Source organism: Cnephaeus nilssonii (assembly GCF_951640355.1).
Source record: "Cnephaeus nilssonii genome assembly, chromosome: X".
In the NCBI taxonomy this organism is placed as follows: domain Eukaryota; kingdom Metazoa; phylum Chordata; class Mammalia; order Chiroptera; family Vespertilionidae; genus Cnephaeus; species Cnephaeus nilssonii.
Genome location: NC_137071.1, coordinates 105,161,587 through 105,182,658, shown reverse-complemented (window position 1 = coordinate 105,182,658; position 21,072 = coordinate 105,161,587). Strand labels below are relative to the sequence as shown.

At 43.3% G+C, this 21,072-nt stretch overlaps 1 protein-coding gene and 1 pseudogene across 2 annotated transcripts; one reads left to right on the top strand and one right to left on the bottom strand.

The window, feature by feature from the left end:
* The first annotated feature begins 2,713 nt into the window (after positions 1–2,713).
* Positions 2,714–4,365, top strand: LOC307095403 (nuclear prelamin A recognition factor-like; annotated as a pseudogene). Its single transcript has 2 exons — positions 2,714–4,172; positions 4,328–4,365. The product of its transcript is annotated as a nuclear prelamin A recognition factor-like (transcript).
* Positions 4,366–10,692: 6,327 nt separating this feature from the next.
* On the bottom strand, positions 10,693–19,322 carry LOC307096411 (zinc finger protein 449-like; the record flags this gene model as incomplete). The annotated part of the gene is made up of 4 exons (XM_079766015.1): positions 10,693–11,408; positions 11,679–11,777; positions 16,596–16,791; positions 18,969–19,322. The coding sequence occupies 4 exons, from the start codon at positions 19,320–19,322 to the stop codon at positions 10,693–10,695; spliced, it is 1,365 nt and encodes a 454-aa protein (XP_079622141.1).
* Between the last annotated feature and the right edge of the window lie 1,750 nt (positions 19,323–21,072).

The window sequence follows — 21,072 nt, the reverse complement described above, 5'->3', positions numbered from 1 at the left end:
AGCAAAGGTTCAGTCAATTTGCATATTTGTCTATTATTAGATAGGATTACATAAGAATCAATTTTAAATTCAGCCCCTGGGTGGCAGTGTTTCTGGATTGATTTCCGAGTCTCTAAGGCCTCTCTAGCCTTCTTTCTCTGTGGCACTCAATACCGGTTTGCTGAGGTGGGCTGCCTCAGAGCTGGCTCTCCCATGGTCACTCCCCACTCCGATCCCCAGGTTCCAGAAAAACAACTTCCCCCTGCAGTCTTCCAGGTCTTCCCCAACTGGGGATCCTTGCTTAGTAATCAGAAGCAAGGAAATGAAGAGGATAAAGCCCAAGTGTGTGAACAATGGGTCTGCGCGCACGCAAGTCCAAGCAGCCTGCACACCTTTGAAACTCCCAGGCTGTCCCTCCGTGTCAGATCAAAATGGGCTGCCCTTTAGAGATCCCTTCTGTTAGCAGCTCTGAGGACCCCCTTCCACATTCATGGATCATGCTAGCCCCAACAGCCACGGACTTTTCTAGGCATAGACTTCCCTGGTCCTCCAGCTCCTGCAGCGAGCATTTCTCTCTCCCACCGGGACCAGAGATCTCACCTTATCCCCGGCGAAATCTGACCTTTCCGTGGTGGAGTGAAGAGCTCCTTTGAATCCGCATGTTTGCGCCAATTGGGGACTGGTGTTCTGGGGCTCACAGCTGTTCGGTGGTCGCCTCAGTTGTGGATTTTCAGGCTTCCGATAAGATCCACTTTCACTTGTAAGATGGGGAGGTTTCCCCGTCCAAGCCCGTAGCTCCGGGAGGGGACCCAGCTGCAGCTGCAGTGGGGGCTGCCTGGTCAGGGGAACCCCGTCTAGCAGTCCCCCACCTTCTCCTGGAGTTTAGCTGTCCCTTAGCTTGCTAACAAACACTCCCCGTGCGAACCTCAGCTGTTCTTTCTTTCTGCTCTGGGACAAGGGTCAGAACACATCTGTCTATTCTGCCGCCATTTTCTCCTTCCGACACCTTAATTTTGATCAAATATTTGAATTACTGAAGCATAATAGTTCATTTCAGTGTTTGGTAGCTTAGTTTTTTAATAATTTGTCAAAATTATTTATTTATTTATTTATTTATTTATTTATTTATTTATTTATTTATTGAATTTATTTTTGGAATACAAGCATGTTGCTTTTTTTCTGGATTGATTTTAGCGTCACCATTAATTTCTCTCTACCTTCTCAAAAGTAGCAACAACAAAAACTGTTTCTATTGGGATGATTTTAGGTTTATAGATTTCCTTTAGGGAAAATTGATATGCTGATAGTAGTCTTTTCCCAAAGCATGTCTCTCCTTTTATGTGCTTCTGAACAGTTTCATAGTGTACTTACAATAGGTCCTGTGCACATTTTGCTAAGTTTGTATAAGAAATTTTCCAGAATTTTATACTGTATTTTCAAACAAATTTTTCTTCCTGTACAATAAAACTTCATTTTTGTTTTATTAATTTGGTAGATAGCAAACTTACTGAACTCTACTTGCTGATTTTCTTAAATGGTTCAGATGTGCTTAATTAATATTATTTAGATATTAATTAACTGAAAATGAAATCGTTAATATCAACTTTCTTTACATTTAAAGAGTTTATATATATGTACATAAAATTATATGTGAATAATTCAAATTCTACAAGGATATAAAATAAAAAGTAAAATCTCCCTCATACCCTCTATACCAATTTATATCCCTCAGTCATGTTTCTTTTCATGTTTTCTATTTCTAATTCTCATAGACACCTGGATAACATGTATAATATACTTACACATTCTCTTGACTTAGAAATATTAGCAAGTATTTATTGATTTTTGCATCATGAAAGATGTGGAATTTGGTGACATTGCATTATCTTCTTTTTCCTTTTATCAGGATTGTGCTAATGTATAAGCACACATTTTTAATTCTTTTATAGATTTTCTTTATAACTTCAAAATAAACAAATGTCAAGTTTGATAGGTATAATAAGAAATATTATGATTTCAGAATCTTTAAAAATTTTTTATTTTAAATTACAGTTTACAATAAATATTATTTTGTATTATTTTCAGGTATACAGTTAGTTGTTAGAGTTAGACAATCATCTCTATATATAAAAACCCTGGGTCCGTCACAACCGAATGTATGACCAGTCCATCCCCCGGCCCTCAGGCTCCATTGATCAGGGGATGGCTAACAGGGGAACTGGGTCCCTCAGGCTTCAATGAATCCATGGCAGCAGCGACTGGTGAGTGGGCTGAAGGCAGACCGCTTGGTCCCTTCCCCGGCCCGCAGGCTCCCATTGATCAGGGGATGGCTAACAGGGAACCAGAGTGAGTGATGAGACTGACGAGACTGGGATTGGCGAGCAGCTGGAAGGTAGGCCTCTTGGTCCCTCCTCCCCTGCCCTCAGACTCCAATCAATTGGTGGCAGAGAAGGGGCAGAACTGGGGACTAGCTTTCTTAGTAGTCCCTAAGATACAATCTCCAGAGGACAGGCCAGGCACCAACAGACCAGCGCTGCTGGCACAATCCCGACAGCGCTGCCAGCCTCCTGGAACTCAGCCTCGGGCACTGCGGCCACTTCCCCTCCCTAGATGCACCACAAGGAAGAAAGGATACTGCCAGCAGCACCAGGGGTGACCAGCGGTGACTGGCTGCTCTCCCTGTGCTTCCTCCAGGTCACTTAAGCCAGCCTGGCCCCCTCCCACCCTGCTCCAGATGAAGTGTGATCACTGCACATGGAAGGAATGTAGTAAGAAACAAAAACCGATGACAAAGAGAATGCCGCAGTCAATGTCCAGAGTCCGGCTCAGGAGAACGGAGATAAGGGAGAATTCCATAAGTTGGCCGATGCCAAGATATTTCTGAGTGACTGCCTGGCGTGTGACAGTTGTGAGACCACAGAGGAAGGAGTCCAGGTTTCTCAACAGAACACCAAGGACTTCTTCCGTGTTCTGAACCTTAATAAGAAATGTGACACCTCACAGCACAAGGTGCTGGCAGTGTCCATGTGTCCTTAGTCTCTGCCTTATTTTGCTGCTAAATTCAGCCTCAGTGTTACTGATGCATCCAGAAGGCTCTGCGGCTTTCTCAAAAGCCTTGGGGCACACTGTCTTTGACATGAAGATAGCTGCAGACTTCAGCAACCTGGAGAGTCAGAAGGAATTTGTGTGTCGGTACTGCCAGCACCATGAGGAAGAGCCCCGGCTACCCATGCTGACCTCCTCCTGTCCTGGCTGGGTCCGATATGCAGAGCGTGTGCTGGGTCACCCCATCACCCCCACCTCTGAACAGCTAAGTCTCCCCAGCAGATCATGGGCTCTCTGGTGAAGGATTACTTCACCAGACGGCAGAACCTGTCTCCAGACAAGATTTTCCACGTCATTGTGGCCCCGTGTTATGACAAGAAACTGGAGGCCCTTTGAGAAGATGTTCCCACAGCTTTACATAGTTCCCAGGGTGCTGACTGCGTGTTAACCTCAGGCGAAATTGTCCAGATAATGGAGCAAAGTGACCTCGCCTCAAATGACGCCACCGTGGACACTCTGTTTGGAGACATGAAGGAGAAGGAGGTGAGTCTCCACAAGGGTGCCAGCTCCGATGGGTACCTGGCACACATCTTCAGGCACATGGCAAAGGAGCTGTTCAACAAGGACGTGGGAGTGCTCACCTACCGCGCCCTGAGGAACAAAGACTTCCAGGAGGTCACCCTTGAAAGGGACAGAGAGGTTCTGCTATGCTTTGAGGCTGCTTACAGATTTAGGAACATCCAGAAAGCTGGATGGTCCTGAAGCTGTAGAGGGGCAAGTTCCCCTGCCACTTCGTGGAGGTCCTGGCCTGCACTGTGGATGCCTGAGAGGCAGGGGCCAGGCCCAGGCAGAGGACAGATGTGCAGACAGGGCACTGCTGCGGAAGATGGAAGGCATCTACACTGCCATCCCGGTGTGGCCCCCGGAGACCAGCGCCCATGTGCAGGAGCTGTACCAGGAGTGGCTGGGGTGGGGAGGCAACTTGCCCCAGGCCCAGGCGGAGGACAGGTGTGCAGACAGGGCACTGCTGTGGCAGACGGAAGGCATCTACACTGCCATCCCGGTATGGTCCCCAGAGACCAGCGCCCATGTGCAGGAGCTGTACCAGGAGTGGCTGGGGCCGGGGCAGCGACTCGCCCTGGGCCCAGGTGGCCCTGCACACCACCTAGCAGGGCCCAGGGCAGCCTGCCAGGACATCAAGTGGTAAAGGTCCAGCAGACGCCTGGCCTGCAGGCTGCCTGAAGAGGCGTGTCAGATACGTGAAGGAAAGGCTTAGCATCTCTGTCATCGCTTTGGTTTTCAGAATTCCCTGCTCCCCATCTGTCGGCGTCCTCCATCTGAGGGGCACTGTCGTCGTCACATGGGTGCAACTGGAATATTGTATCTCAAGAGGATTGCCCGATGTACGCATCCTTTTATCCGACAGTGAAAAAAATCCCAAAGAACAAGAATGGAGACAGACTACTGTCCTTTAGGCTTAAAAAAGCCCCAGAAGTGTCCTGTGAACAGCTGAGACTTGGTTCTGTGCACGTGCCTCAGAGAGCCTGGATGAGGAAATGGCCTGGCTTGGCGCTGACTTTATCCACTTAAGTTACTCTTGAAGGTGTCTTTGCCACAATGTGAATAAACTGCCACCTTTTGGAATAGGGGCTCATACGAAAGTCTGCATTCCAACTTTTCTTGAAACAGATCTATGTTCTGCAGCTGTGGCCACCGTCCTGAGATCAGGTCCTGTCGACCAGGTCCTGTCGCTGAGTATCAGGGGGCACTGGGGTGGAGGGCTGCCCCCCCCCTGTACCATTTTACATTCAGGGATTGAGCTGAACTCACTTTGGGGGAGGCCTGGCAAGGGTGACAGGTATCACAGATGGAAGGATGGAGAGTGGAGAGGCGGACACCCTGCTCAGTCCCTCCCTGGGTAGGGTCAGGCAGACGAAGGCCAGCCTGCCCCACAATTGGGTGAGATAGCGTCCTCTGTGTCCACCTCTCACACGTGAGCCTGGCCACTCCCCTCAGCTCCGGGCAGCCCTCTGCATTTCATGACAGTGCACTCTGTCCTCACATGCTGCTCGCCCTAAGTGAGAAGGAAGAGAGCAGTTGGCCAACAGACTACACAGAAAGATATGGATCACGGCTAGTGAGCACAGTGGCAGTGGCGGGAGCCTCTCCTGCCTTCATGGCAGCACTAAGGAGCAGTGAGCTGAGTGGTAAGGAGCAGCGAGCAGGTGGACAGTAAAGAGTGAGGGGTCCCAGACTGCGAGAGGGTGCAGGCCAGGCTGAGCGCCTCCCCCCCAGTGCATGAATTTTGTGCACCGGGCCTCTAGTATACTTCAAGTACCGACATGGCAATGTACATAGTTATAATATTATTGACTGTATCCCTTATGCTGTACTTTACATTCCCATGACTATTTTGTGATTACCGAATTGGACTTGTTAGTCCCCTCACCTCTTTCACCCAGTCCACAAACTTCTCTCTCTGCTGGCAACCATCAGTGTGATCTCTGTTTCTATGAGTCTATTTCAACTTTTGATTCATTTATTTTATTCTTTAGATCCCACATATAAGTGAAATCATATGGAGTTGTCTTTCACTGACTGACTCATTTAGCATTATATCCTCTGGGTTCATCCATGCTGATGCAAATGGCAAGATTTCATTCATTTTTGTGGCTGGGTAATATTCCATTGCATATATGTACCACAACTCCTGTTTGGTCAATTTTGACAGGTGTAATAGGAAATATTTCAGAATCTTAAAAGCAGATTTTAAAATCTACAAAACACAGTATTTCTGTCTCTCTCACACTGATTGACACTTTCAGAACAAAATCTCCTCAATTCTAAGACTAACATCAACTTTAGTGCACACCATTAGTTTAATAATGAAAATCTCAAACATGCCTGCTTATCATTTTTATTTAATAAATGTTAAAATGTTTAAAAAATGAGCATCTTAAAGTATAAAAAGACTCGTTGTAGTCCTTATTTTATGGGGAATGTATGACCCTAATATTTGTTTTAAAATACCTGATTGGTAAAAGAGTGATTTTTAAAATTAAGGTATGATAGATTTTTCAGGGGTTTCTTCAACACCCTCAAGATTCTCATATCATTTTATGCCTTTGAATTATGAATATGGAGAAAATATAAATTGATTTCTTAATATTGAGCTATTATTACTTTGAGGAAGTGATATATAATTCTTCTAATATACTGCTGGATTTGTTTATTTTTTTATTCAGATTTTTTTGCATCTTCAAAAGTGGAATTGGTCTTCAGTTGTCTCTCTTTAGCTTATTTTGTCAGCTTTTGGAATCACTTTTCTTTCAGCTTTATATAGGGAGTTGGGAAAATATAATTTGTTGTGCTCCTGCACAATTTAAAATAAGAATAATTATAGAGCACAGACGATTTTCAGGGCTGTGAATCTACTCTTTGTGATACAATAATGGTGGATAAGTGTCATCATACTTTTGTCTAAGCCAGTGATGGGCAACCTTTTGAGCTTGGTGTGTCAAACTTCGCCAAAAAACTGAGCATAACTCGGGTAGTGTGTCACTTTGAGGAAAAAACATTATTTCGCAAATGTTTCATACTCAGGAGCAGCAAATGTTTCATCCTCGGCATGCGGCCGCCTCAGTGGCCGCGTGTCATCAGAAATGGCTACGCGTGTCAGTGCTGACACGCGTGTCATAGGTTCGCCATCACTGATGTAGAAGAAAGAGGAACAATACTGTAGGAGCAATGTCCTCATGGGAATGGTACTATGTGCCCAGTGGAGGTGTCGGACTTGGCTGAGGGCTTGGATTTCCCCCTATTGTTTTAGAAGGAAAGGCAGAGAAAACCAGGACAGGTGCCAGGATATTCACACAAGAGCTCCTGTCCAGTGGTCTTTATTTTCTCAGAGAAATAAGAGGCATGGCCTGCTTGTCTGTGTTACCTATTTTTCAATTAATGGATACACAAACCTGTGTAATTAAAACATTAACTGGTATAGTCATAATTTTGAGATATAGTCTCAAATTATGGAAAAGTTTGTGTATTACAGAAACAGAGTGTGATTATTGGGTAGTATTAACTGCCCACATTCGGTGTATTTTCGCTGGCCACACAATTTAACATGTGATCATATATGTCAGGCCCTGTGCTAGGGTTTGATCTTAAAGTGTAGAGAGCAAGACAGAGACTTCCATGCCAGTTGTTACAGCAGTGTGGCGATCTTGATGTCAGGATGGGCCTTAGACTCCATGTCTCGAGGGACCAGAAGGATAAAATCTGATCCCACCCCTCAAGTCTTGCCACAGCCCTCCATATCCCCTACAGCCAGCCAGAGGGAAGGGACTACCTCTCACTCATCTATGTAAATCTCTTTCACCCATCTGACATAGTGTCTGGCATATAGCAGACTGCTTTCTCCTTAGTGATCTGACATGAGACTTTTTACTGTAGCTTGTGTTCAGAATAACAGCAACATTTCTTGGGTGCCGTAAGGTTATTTGAAGATATGATTACCCATGAAGAATGACATTCTTAAAAATTACACATTAAGAATGAAAAAAATTAAAAAGCCAATCAACCATGCTCCTAAAACACAGTTTGACATGTTATTTTGTAGAATAATTGTGTGTTTGATGTCGTTTTATTTCAGTAAATGTGAGTCTTGGTAATTTTCTATTTTTTAAAAAGTATGATTGCCCTGGCTGGTGTTGCTCACAGAAGGTTTGATTCCAGGTCAAGGGGATAGGCCTGTGTTGCAGGTTTGATCCCCCACACCAGTATGGGCATGTGCAGAGGCAACCAACCAATGTGTCTCTCTCACACCAATCTCTCTCTCTCACTCTCTCTCTCCTCCCCCCCACTCCCCCACACACAACTCTCTCCATTTCACTCTCCCTAAAATCAATGGAAAAATAACCGCAGGTGAGGGTTAACAAAAAGTTATGATATTATGGTTGGAACACTGAACAAGATGTACCTTCCTAAAAATTTTAAGTGCAGAGTGCAGTATTGTTCAGATAGGCCCAGTGTGTAGAGCAGATCTCCAGAACTTATTCCGCTTGCATAATTGAAACTTTAATCCCACAGAGTAGCAACTCCCCACTTCCCCCTCCCTTAGTAACGACCATTCTACCCTGATTCTAAACAGTGTGACTATGACAACCCTGAGGATATACTCTTTTAACAACTTCCCTACACACCACACAGCAGTGTTAACTATGGCCATGATGTTGTACATTACCTCCCTAGTACTTGTTTATCTTACAACTGGACGTTTGTACCTTCCTCCAATATTAACGTATACATATTAGTTTATTACTGAACTTACTACCTTGATGAAGAATTTTCTGCTTAACTTTTAGTCTTGTCTTCCTAACCTGTCATTTTCCTGAAGCCCGAGACCCTGCCATCCTCAGTACCTATGATGTTATCTAGAACATAATGGGCAACCAAAGACTATCAAAGGAATGAATCACTGTGGGCGGGAGACAGTCTACAAGAGAGCAAACAGGGTGACAGGATTGAAACGTCTATGAGTTTGAATGGGTGACCATGGACTTATAGACTAAGAGGGCCCTCATTCCCTTTTCCTGAGCTGTTCCTCCAGTCTCCCAACTCCAGATGTTCAGGACACAGAGCTGGCTGTCACATACCTCCCCGCCCCATATATAGTCAGTCATCTGAGACTGTGGATTCAGCCTCTTAATTCCTCCCAAATTCTTATCTTGTTTCATCTGCACACCACTGCCCTTAGCTCAGCCCACTTTCTCCTCTGCAGTAGCCTACTCACTAATCTTACCATCTCCCATCTTGTCTCTCCTAATCCCCATCCAGGAGCCAGAGTAAGCTTTCTAAAATGCACACCTCACCAGTACTTCTCAACTGGAGTCTATGATTTTTTTCTAGACTGCCGGATGAGGTTCCAACTCCATCAGTTAGATTACCAGACCCTCCATTACCTGGCCTCTGCCTAGCACTCTAGCTTTCCCTCCAGCCAGTCTGTGCTCTTCTCATCAGGTCGTTGTATGAGACATCCCTTCACCTGGGATGCTGTCCATAACACACTTGCTCAAATCCATGTGTAGGCTAGCAAAAGCACCCTCGTAGCATCTCAATTTTTGCTGAGACCCTAAGGCCGAGGACAAAATCTCAAGTGGCAAGGACCTTCCATTCTAAAGTTATCTTGAACCTTACCTCACATCATTTGTAAAAGAAACCAACTCCAGAAAATGCGACCTCAATGTGTAAGGTAAAAAAATACAACATTAGAATGAAAATGTAGAAATAGGTTCATGATCTTGGGGTAGACAAAACGTTTATTCACCAGAATTCAAACGGCACTAATAATAAAGGGGGATGTAATAAGTTGAACTATGTAACACTTGGGCTATTATCTTCATCAAGGGACACCAGTAAGTGAGTGAAACCAGAAGCCAAGGAGTGGGAAGAGATATCTGTCGTACATTTTGGCAGTATTTAGAGAAGGTGAATAGCTACCAGTATAAACCGATGGCACAACCATTCCTCTCCTAGGGTCCTAGGGAGTACCCTACAAAAGGAACCCTTAGCCTCCAAAGTCATCGGACATGAGTCTTCAAGAAAATCTAAATAAACGTAAAGCAGAAGTAGAATGAACCAAATTTATTAATAACTTTGCATTGTAACCAAAAATTCACAGGAAATTATCGACAATGTACAACTCTTGGAGCAGAAAGGAAATAAAATGAAAATTGTAATAACAAATAATTGTAAAATCACAAACAGAACATTGAATACATTTTGTGGCATGTGATCCAAGCTAGGCTTAAAGTTTGTAGCATTCAATGCTTTCATCATTCCAAAGAGCAAAGAAAGAAAACACAGAATTCACAGGAAGTACATTCGGGGTAGGGTCTCCACCCTTCTATAAGCCGCTCACTATTCGTAGTACTTGTGTGGTGGGTACTGTTCTCTGCCCTTCCCAGTACTTTATGAGTTGGACATCTTCCCTTGCCCCTATCCTTTGGAAGTGCTCCACATTTCAGAAATGGGCTGTGTCCAAGGCTCAAATGATGCATAAACATAGCAGTGGGTGCACAGGGGATTCTGACATGTAGTGTAAGTGGGAGTCAAGGGAAGTGCTTGTTGGCACTGTCAGGGAAGCTCTGCGTAGTGCTCCAACTACTAGTCAGTGGCAATCAAACAGGAACAGCATAGCCATTTCCACATGACTGAAATATTGCACAGATACAGGTCAATTGGGCACATCTCCATCTACTGGAATACTGACCCTAGAACCAAAAGGAATGCCAGCATTTATATGCTCCTTACTCAAACCGATATCGTGGTTGGCTGGGCACAAAGACATTTTCATCATAAAGATTAAACAAGGTTTGCCTAGACAGAAAACAATCATGTCTAGAACAGTGGCAAGAGTCAGTGAATACTCTAGAATTTATGTGCCTTGGAAGATGGGTTTTAAACACAGCAAAATACAAAGCTGTTCTAATGCATAAGCTCAAACAAAACTGTACTTCCAAGACAGCCTAGTGCAAGTTAAAGCTTTGGTAGATTCGTGTCACTTTGCTTAGGAACTGTTTCCCTCAACAAATTCTCAAAGAATTCTTCTCTAAAGTGCATATTAAAGTGTTCTTTACTTAGGATGCTTGTAGAACAATTGGTGCACTTCTATGGCTTCTCCCTGGAATGGTTTCTTGAATGAAAAACAAGGCTAGATCTCTGCCTATAGCTTTTCCCACAATACTCACACGTAAATGGTCTCTCTGCAGTGTGTGACGCATAGTGCAACTTAAGGTCTCTTTGGCGTCTAAATGTTTTTCCACAACTCTGGCATTTATGGGGTTTTCCATTTGTGTGGATTTTTAGGTGTTGCATAAATTGTTTTCTATTACAAAATCGCAACTTACACTCGGGGCAAGTGGATACTCCTTGACTAGAAGAGGTTTTCTGGTGTTCTGTGAGGTGTGACAACTGAGTGAATCGCTTCTCACACACGCTGCATTTATAGGGTGCCTCTCTTGTGTGAACTCGAAGATGCCTTTGCAGGTTTGACCTACGAAGGAATCTTTTCCCACACTCAGGGCACCCATGAGGGAGCTTTCCTGAATGAATTTTCAGGTGCCCCTTAAAAACCTTTTTGGAAAGAAAATCTTTCCCACACTGAATACATTGGTGTAGTTTCTTTGGGGCACTGTTTTGTGCATAGCCTCTGGGGTTGAGAGGTTCTTCCTGGTTGGACCCCTCAGCGCTCTCTCCTGCAGAAGGATTCTGATCATAGAGAGGCCCTGTGTGGTCTCTGAGTAGCTGCTCTGCGGGATTTCCCATTAGGTAGTTTAGCTCTTCGAAGTCTTCTGGAAAATTGGGATTAAGAAGTGCATTTCTGTCTGAAGAAACAGAAAATAGATACATACTCTCCAGTTATTTCTGCTTTGACACATTTTCTCTCCCAATATCAAAATGAAGACTGTGAACAGAAATTGCGGATGTCACCATGTTCCAAGAGGAATGGAGAGCACTAGTGACTGAGAAGAGGTATACTCAATGCTGCTGGGAAGATACAAACTTCCAAGTGCCATCCCAAACCTTGTTACCCTGGGAGTAAAGATTAATTTTTCTGTAGTTTCTTCCCGAGCATTGCATGAACCCTCACTTACCTAGGTTGAAGTCAAAAAATTCCAGGTCATCTAGTTCCTTGCAATCCCGTAGTTCTTGCCCCCAAGGCTCTTCGAGTGCAGGCTTTGGCGACAGGTATTCTAGCCATAGGAGAGATGGGAGGAAGGGTAGTATGAGTCAACACAGGTTTCTCCAGAGTCCAGGTCTCTTCTTGGACACATAGCCTCTCAAGATCTGCCTACTACCTTCTCAGCATTGCTTCACCAGGAGCCTCTGACAAGTCCTTTGTGTTTGTTGTGCTTTTTCGTTTTTCAGGATACCAGTAAGAACAAGACCCAAATGGTAGGGTGGGGGTGGGGGGGAGATTCTATTGTGCTCATTTCAAATATATTTTCCTCCAGTCTATGGAAGGGAAGTGAATCAATTCTGGTGTGAAGTCAATGCACTGAATGAGTTCCACATCTGTTTTGAGAATGGAATTATGTAGGTGAGGGCCAGAACATGAATTCAATCTTTCTGAAGTGTTACCCTATTAAAACTGACAAACACTGTCTTATTGACTACCAAGCAAAGAGAGAGACAGGCCAACGCGTGGGGGTTAGGAGTGGTAACTGGAATAATTTTAGTAAGAGAAATTCAAGTTAAAATGGCAACTGAAGTAGGTCAGCAACAGCAAAAATAATCTGTACATGTTTGCTTCAGCAGAAGTCTAGAAGTCAATTCTCTGGAAACTAGCCAAAATAATCATTAAAAAAAGTGCTTCTCACTGTCAATCTAAGGAGAACCAGAAGATGTTCCTACACTCACTCTTCTCCTGGGTCTTACCACTGCCCCCCTCAGTGAGAGCTGCTGTGGCTCCTGCCTCTTTCCACACACCTTCCTTGGCTCTGTTCAAGTTTACTGATCTGCAATAAAGTGTAGGTTGGAAATGGCTCATTTCAGATTGAAATACAAGGGCATCCTATATAATAAAAGGCTAATAAGCAAATTGACCAAACAGCGGAACAACCGATTGCTATGATGCACCCTGACCACCAGGCGGCAGATGCTCAACACAGGATCTGCCCCGTGGTGCTCAGTGCGCTCCCACATGGGTGGCATCACTCAGCCAGAAGCTCTGAGCGGGTCTCAAGGCTGGGGAGCGCAGTGCAGTGGCAGAAGCCTCTCCCACCTCTTTAGTGACTGCTGGCTTAGGCAGTGGGGAGCCGGCCTAAGCTGACAGGCGGACATCCCCTGAGTGCTCCCAGACTATGAGTGGGCACACGCCTGGCTGAGGGAAATTTAACTTTCAGGACATTGTATCAAAGCATAGGACATTGACTAAAATACCTTATTTCTACTTTCACAATGAAAATAATTTAAAATACAACTCTTCCTTTTGTTCATGCTTGCATCTCAAAGGTAAGCGCAGGATGAGAGGGTAGGAGCACAGGTCAAATAAAACTGGAGGTCGTGCATCAGAGGGAGCTGCCATCAAGTGAAAGTGCCAGCGATCTGAAAAGTGGGGCGTGGACAGCAGCACAGCCTTAGGGTGCCAGAAACTTGGAGGCCCAGAATATACCCAGTAAGAGACACTTGAAAACCAGTTCAGAATGGCAGGATGTGTTCACATGGTGGTTCCCATCCTGTACATAGGCATAGAGTTGACACTCTTCAGGCTGTAGACTTACTTCATCACAGGTGACCATGAAACCAACTCAGACACCTGCCCCTCAGGTGAAAGGCAGTGAAAGATGAGACTAGTCAAGGACTAAAGCAGCCCTGGAGGCAGACTCTAGCACCCATGAGAACACGGCCAGGAGTATCATCACCAGGCAGCTGTGTCTCATGGACTTACCATCAGCCCAGCTGCCCCCTTCTGTGCAGCACCCAACCAAAGAGGACTGAGAGCTGTCACCTTACTTCCTCTCCCCAGCATAGTACTCCCTGGTGACAGCTTTCAGAGAGGCTGGCCCAAATTGAGCTCCTTGGTAGTGGTTAACCTCATGCACTTTGTCACTGGCTACCAACCTCACCCCACCCACATCCCTCCTCTGTAACATTCAGATCTTTGAGGATCAGGTGCCCCCAACCTCCACTGTCCACACTCTCAAAGCCCTGCTCCCGGCACTATCACTAGTTTACATTCCCCAACCTATGCTCACAGCCCATGCCAGCTAAGGACACTAACCATCCCCTTTCAGCCATCTCACACCCTTCCGACCTCAGTTCCCATCTTTACTCACACATTCAATAAAATACTGTCACAAATGCTGAATGAACTGGACACTGATTCAAAAGCCTTTCACAGATATCAGCCCTCCTTCTGTATGCCAACATAGGGAAACAGCCATGGCGCTCATCACAAGGCAAGCCTGTGAGTGGAGGCGAGCAGACATTAGTACTCATATGCTGTGGTCGGAGGGTAAATAGGTACAATAATTTTGGAGGACATTCGACCATATCTATTAAAGTTTTAGATGGATATGCCCCCTAATCAATCATACCTAATCTAGATATTTGTTCTGCTGACACATGCCCATGGAAAGATGCTGTGTGTTTGAGAGCTTGTCCCCAGGGCATTTTGGTCAAGAGTGAATGTCAGTCAGAAGTCATGCCTTGATGCCTACTTCTGCTGGCAGGGCTCTTCTCTACCCTCAAAGGCCACAGTAACCACCCCAGAAGTTGTGCTGGAAATGAGCCTAAGGTCATGAACGAGCACTCTCTGCTTTGGGCCCCGGGTTGTTCATTTCTTCACTCCCACCTGGGACTCGGTACTCAAAAGCCTGCAGGTGTCAAACTAAAATTCTCACACATCCAATTATTTAAAAATTAGCCCCAGAAACAGATTTTTAGCCACTTAGAGCCAGCCTCCTATGCATAGCTCAGAAAATATCACCCCACAACTGCTAGCCACTGAATAGATGGGAGCCTTACAGTTATGGGACCCCCAACTGCTGCTGCCCTTTGGAACGCCCTGACCTATAGACTCCCAGTGTGCTTCTGGGCTATGACCTCACCAAGACAGGCAAGCCAGCCCTCTGAGCCCTTACTGCCTGGAAAGTTCCCTTGATTTCCTCTCCTTCTGGCCCCTGACCTCCTCCACAAGCACACCTGACAGAGTTGCCCAACAAAGCTTATGTGTGCTACTGCCACCTCCTGGTCATGCCATCTTCCTAGATCAGCCCCCAGATCCCTTGGACCCTGTACAAGTGTTAAGGAGGATGAGACTTTGGTGACCAGGAGGTAGAAATGGAGACCTCCCAGTCCACAGGACAAAGCATATCATATCACTTTAAACAGTGATGAGAAAGGGGTACTTTCCTTTCCTCCTAATCGATGTATTTTACTTGTTATATCATTCTCTTTCTCCCTTGTTTGATATACTAGTACTGGAATTTCCTGTACTTTGGAGACTCAAGTATTCAAATAAAGAGCAATAGTATTTCTCAGTATCATATGTGATCTCTGTATCTGACACTGTTGCTAAGAGAAGAAAATTCACACATGTAATGGTAACTCATATGCAGAAAGATGTATAATTCAACACCACTTGGTAGGCTCTGCCACTTGTTGCAGGCATACACACAGAAATACACATGTTTTAAAAAACTTGTTAACAGATCCGAGATGTAGGTAAGGTAGAGACTGGAGTATAAGTGGCAATGCTTTATATAGTTTGGCTTGACCTTAATGGATATACAGATGTCCTTTGGGCTTTTTCCTCCTGGTCACCTCTATGGAAAACAAGACACAGTCCATGTTTCTACATCACCAGCACTTACTAGAGCAAGCTACAATATTTGGAACCTGAACAAATTGAATAAGTGCAGAAAATGAGACAAATTCATGACCAAACAACCACACGGTGGCGTTATGAGTTGAATTCTATGCTGGTGGTGGCAATGCACACATCACATGTGGTCCTACTCTTAGACCTGGAATGGACCAAGCCATCCTTTCCAAGGAGAGGGCAGAGTCTCACATGTATCCTTCCCCATTGTCTGCCAGACACTCAGAGAAGAGAGATGGCACTTGGAATGGAAATCACAAGAGAGAAGGAAAACCATAGGCAAGCACCACAGCTAGAATTTCTATTGCCTTCAAGAGCAAATGGGTCCAAGTGTCAAGGATATCCATTCTCATGCACTTAGGACATGGGAAAGCAAGGAAACCAGGCAAGGTACTCGCAAGTTTAACCGATTTTAGAATTCATACATAACGATGGTTTCTAAGATGATATCTCCCAGGGTCTGCCCAGAGAACCTTGTGCTTTATCACTCTATAAAATCCTGGAAAGACCTCGACCACCCTCCAGACATCCATGAACTTCTATGAGCCTTTCTTCCCCTGGACTTTCTCACTCGGAACTAACTCTTGTATTGTCTGGAGCAGTGGTTCTCAAAAGGTAGTATGTACAGCACTCACCTGGAGCTCCTGTTAAAAATGCTCCGAAGGTGATCCTGATATGGAGGATCCACTTACCATTCCTGGAGAAACACTGGTCTAGGTTTTTATGGGTAAGATATGTATTCCTTTTACTGCAGCAAGCAATTAAATCCTCTTAAAGGATCTGAAGTGAGTATATTAATAAAGTATCATGTTTGAATGGGACTCTTATGCCATAAGAACAACTGAGGCCCGTGGGACCCACAACACTACAGATTCCACTGATAAAAATTGGCTGGGGAAATTAATCTTTATTCATATCACACGCACTCCCCTCAATTTCCTTTATAATATTCTTGGTCAGACTCCTTCCTGAGTGGGCTCATTATCTTAAGAGATTTTGAATCCTGTTCGATCTAACAATGGCCATTGTGGGCAGCTGTTCCCCAAGGGATGTTTCCTACTACTACTATTTATAAGAGCTATCAATTTTCATCCATTATTCAGTGTTTCTATCCACCCCCACCCCTGGAGAGCTCCTGAATGCTCAAAAGAGAAATCAAGGAAGAGAAATAAAATCTTTGCCTTACCAAGAGGTTCCAGAAAGGGCTGGTCTTCCCCAGCAGCACCGTAGCATGGCTCCTGTGGGATCCACACGTCTGCCAGTGGGGCCTCGGGGACAGTTCCCATTGCTTGGAATGGGGGTACCTCCAGGTGGGTATTTGGTATCATGTCTGCTATTCCGACTACTGCTGGATCTTCCAAGAGCTTTTCCTGACTATCAATCTGGAGGAAATGCCAGAACCCATCACTCTAAAATGTATGTAGATCAGCAGTGCCCAGTAGCAATATAATGCAAGCCACCCAAGTCATTAAAAATTTTCCTGTGGTCATATGAAAAATAAAATAAGTAGATAAAGTCAATCTTAATAATATGCATTATTTAAACCAGTATATCTAAGATATCATAATTTCATAATGTTATCAGCATAAAGAATTATTAATGAGATATTTCACCTACTTTATTGTCCACCCTAAGTCTTCTGAATGGGGTGTGCATTTTATACTTATAGCATATCCCAATTTGGACTAGCCACATTTCTAGTACTCAAGACCCACCCTTGGCTGGTGCCTACCACACTGACAATGCAGGATTAGACCACAGGCAGAAAATAGTCTCTTGTAGAAAGCCAAACAAGGAGACACAGAAAGGAAGGGAAACCATAAACGCATTCCATCCTGGAGGCAGGAAACTTTGGAAGAGTCCTTCATGCAGGCTAACTGCAGAGCCCCATCTACACCCAAGACTCCAGTGCCCCTAATGCCCAACAAGAAGTACTTCCTCCCATCTCCAAAGATGCTGCCCTGTGCTCAGCTATCGTATGTCCCAAAACGTTTTACTAGATGGTTCTGTTCACAGGACAGGGTCACCATTCCGAGGAGGTGTTTTTGAAATTATGGCAGGTGGTGGCTCGCAGAATTAGTGGGCAGAGACTTAAGTATAGATAATGCACAGTGCAGCATTGCTCCTGTGCCCCACCTACCTTCAAATATTCATGTAGGTAAAAAGAATCTGTCAAGAACCTCGCACTGTTGGTCATATAATCACAAAATATTTTTGCAAATGTTAGCATGACTTGCATTTTCTGGGAAAGCACTCATTTGAAAATCAAAGTCAGGGTGATGTCAAGTACAGCAAAGAAAATATAGTCAGTAATATTGTAATAACTATGTACCGTGCCAGGTGGGTACTCGAAATATCAGGGGGAACACTTTGTAAAGTACATGATTGTCTAACCACTAGGATGTACACATATACTAAGATTAATACAAGATAATATTCAATGTAAGATTTGAAGAATGCAATATACAGATTATGCATGTATTATAGAAATGTACACTTGCAACGTATATGACCCTATTGACCAGTGTCACTGAATAAATTTTATTTAAAAAAAAGAAAAAATTGAAAATGTTTTATAAGAAAGACTATACTACAATTGTTCAGATTCACCAAGAGTTTTTCCCCCTTTGGAAAATCACATGATCAGCAGCAACGCTGTTCATTGTGTTTGAGCTTTTATCAGTCTGAATTACTGCCTGTCACCTTCACAGTGAGTTTGTGTAGAGAGGCAAGCATCTGACAACTTCATGAGATCTTCTGGTGCACTCAAGACCAGACATGTGCACACTGAAAAGTTTTTTAGTTTATAATAAACTACCTTCTTATTCCTTTATATTTCTTCTGGAGACCACTTGACTCAGACTTGGCCAGCTTTGTTTGCAAAATGTCATATAGTAATTATTTTACGCCCGGTGTGCCACATTCTGTCAGTCACTTATTCTTATTCTTCCTCTTTTTTTGAACAATGCTTTAACAGGTCAAATCCATTATTAGCTTAGGGGTATACAAAACAGCTGTGGATGGATCTGGTCTACAGACCTTAAAGCATAATACAGGTGCTTTTTAAAAATATATATTTTTATTGATTTCAGAGAGTAAGGGAGAGGGAGAGGGAGATAGAAACATGAATAATGAAAGAGAATCATTTATCCGCTGCCTCTTGCTCGCCTCCCTACTGGGGATCAAACCTGAAACCAGGGCATGTGCCCTGACCTGGAATCAAACTTTGACTTCCTGGTTCATAGGTCAATGCTCAACCACTGAGGCACATTGGCCAGACAATACCAGTGTTTTTTGATGACTGTAAGTAGGTTATTTATCTATGAATTTCATTTAAGTATATTTACTGGGACATTACAAAATAGTTGTTACAGAGGGGAATTGGCTAAGATGAGGTTGGAAACCACTGACCCATATGTTTTCCCCAGCAGAAGAGACATGAAAAGGACTGTGCAGAAATTTGGGGCATAAGAATGACAGAGACAAATGTCAGATCCAATCCCACCTGCCTTTGATACCCTTTTGGTCTAGTTCCCCAGATCCCAAACTCTTTTCTCACCTTTGTCTCTGTTGTCTCAGGTTTCATCTGTATTTCTTCTAGGAGTGACAGAATTCTTTCTGTACTCTCAGGGCATTGTTCTGTCACCCAGGTCTCTAGCTCCTGGGGCATAATTGTTAGGTATTGTTCCAAAGTTAGAAGCTTCACCATTTGTTCCTTAGAACGCATCTTTGGCTTCAGCCATTCAGAGCAAAGCTCCAGGAGTTTGTTGAAAACATCACGAGGCCTGGCTGCTTCATTGGACCGGTACTGCCTGAAGCGCTGACGGAAGAATTCCGTGTCTTTATCATACTCTTGAAACACTGAGCTAGGATTCAAGGAGGCCTGGGTTGCAGAACCCAGGGTAGTAGCCATTGACCCCTTCCAGCAGTGTACACTTTATCTGGTGTCTGAAGTCTCAAGTTCCAATGTGTTTCTTTGTGTATTTCCTAGGGGTAGACACCTACTGCTGAGGAAAGGGAAAATGAGAGAAACAGCAGTGGTTACCGGAGGGCATCCTAATCTCCCTTAATTACTTGCTTTTCAGCGAAGTTCTAATGTAGCAGATAATCTTTAGGGGAGTTTTTAGAATCTGATAAAAATGTTAAAGTGTGTTCTTTAAGAAGGAGAAAGAAAAAGTGTAAAACAATTATAAAGATTAAAATACTAATAAATGCATACCTATCAATAATCACTTTATATTAAATGGCTTCAATGCTCCAACCAGAAGACATAGGGTATAGATATAGATATAGATATAGATATAGATATAGATATAGATATGCTGTTTACAAGAGATCCACCTCAGAAAGAAAGACACACACAGACTGAAAGTAAAAGGATTGAAAAAGGTATTTTCGGCAAATGGAAATGAAAAAGCAACAACAAGAACAACAACAGCAACAAAAAAAGCAACATCTGGGGTAGCAATACTTATATCTGACAATATAGAGTTTAAAATAAAGGCTATAATAAGAGATAAGGAGGGACACTACATAATGATATAGGGATCAATCCAACAAGAGGATATAACCCTTTAAACATATATGCACCCAATATTAAATCACCTAAATATAAAAAACAAATCTTCATGGACATAAAGGGAAAGATCGGCAGTAATAAAGTCATAGTAGGAAATTTTAACACTCCATTGACATCATGGGTAGATATTCCAGACATAAAATCAACATGGAAACAGTGGCACACTAGACTAGATGTATTTAATTGGTATTATCAAAGCATTTTATCCCAAGGCAGTATAATATACATCCTTTTCAACGGCACATGTGACATTTTCTAGGATAGACCACATGTTGGGAAGCACAACAAATCTCAATAAATTTAAGAAGATTGAAATCACATCAAGCATCTTCTCTGTTTACAATGGTATGAAACTAGAAATCAATTATAATAACAAAACTGAAAAACACACACAAATGGTGGCTAAATTACATGTTACTAAGCAATGAATGTGTTAACAAGTATATCAAGGAAGAAATAAAAAGATACCTTGAGACAAATGAAAATGGGAACACAACAACTCTAAATATAAGACACAGGGAAAGAGTCTCAAAACGAAAATTCTTATCTATATAGACCTACCCCAAGAAACCAGAAAAATCTCAAATGATCTAATCTTACACATAAAGGTATAGAAAAACAACAGCAGCCAAAGACCAGAAGAGTAGAAGAAATTAAAAAATAAAGGGGGGAAATAAGGAAGTAGAGTTTAAAAAAGCAATACAGAAGATCAATGAAACCTCGACACAGTTCTTTGAAAAGATAAACAAGATCGATAAACCATTAACCACACTCATCAAGAAAAAAAGAGAAAGTAACCAAATAAATAAAATCAGAAATAAAAGAGCAGATTTTAAAACCGAAACCACAGAAACACATAGGATTATAAGAAAATATTGGAAACAACTATATGCCAACAAATTGGACAATCTGGAAGAAATGGATAAATTCCTACAAACATACAATCTTTCAAAACTGATTCAAGAAAAAACAGAAAATCGGATGAAACCAGTTACAACTAATGAAATCGAAGTAGTAAAAAAAAACTTCCCACAAACAAAAGTCCTGGATCGGTGGCTCCACAGGTGAATTTTACCAAACATGC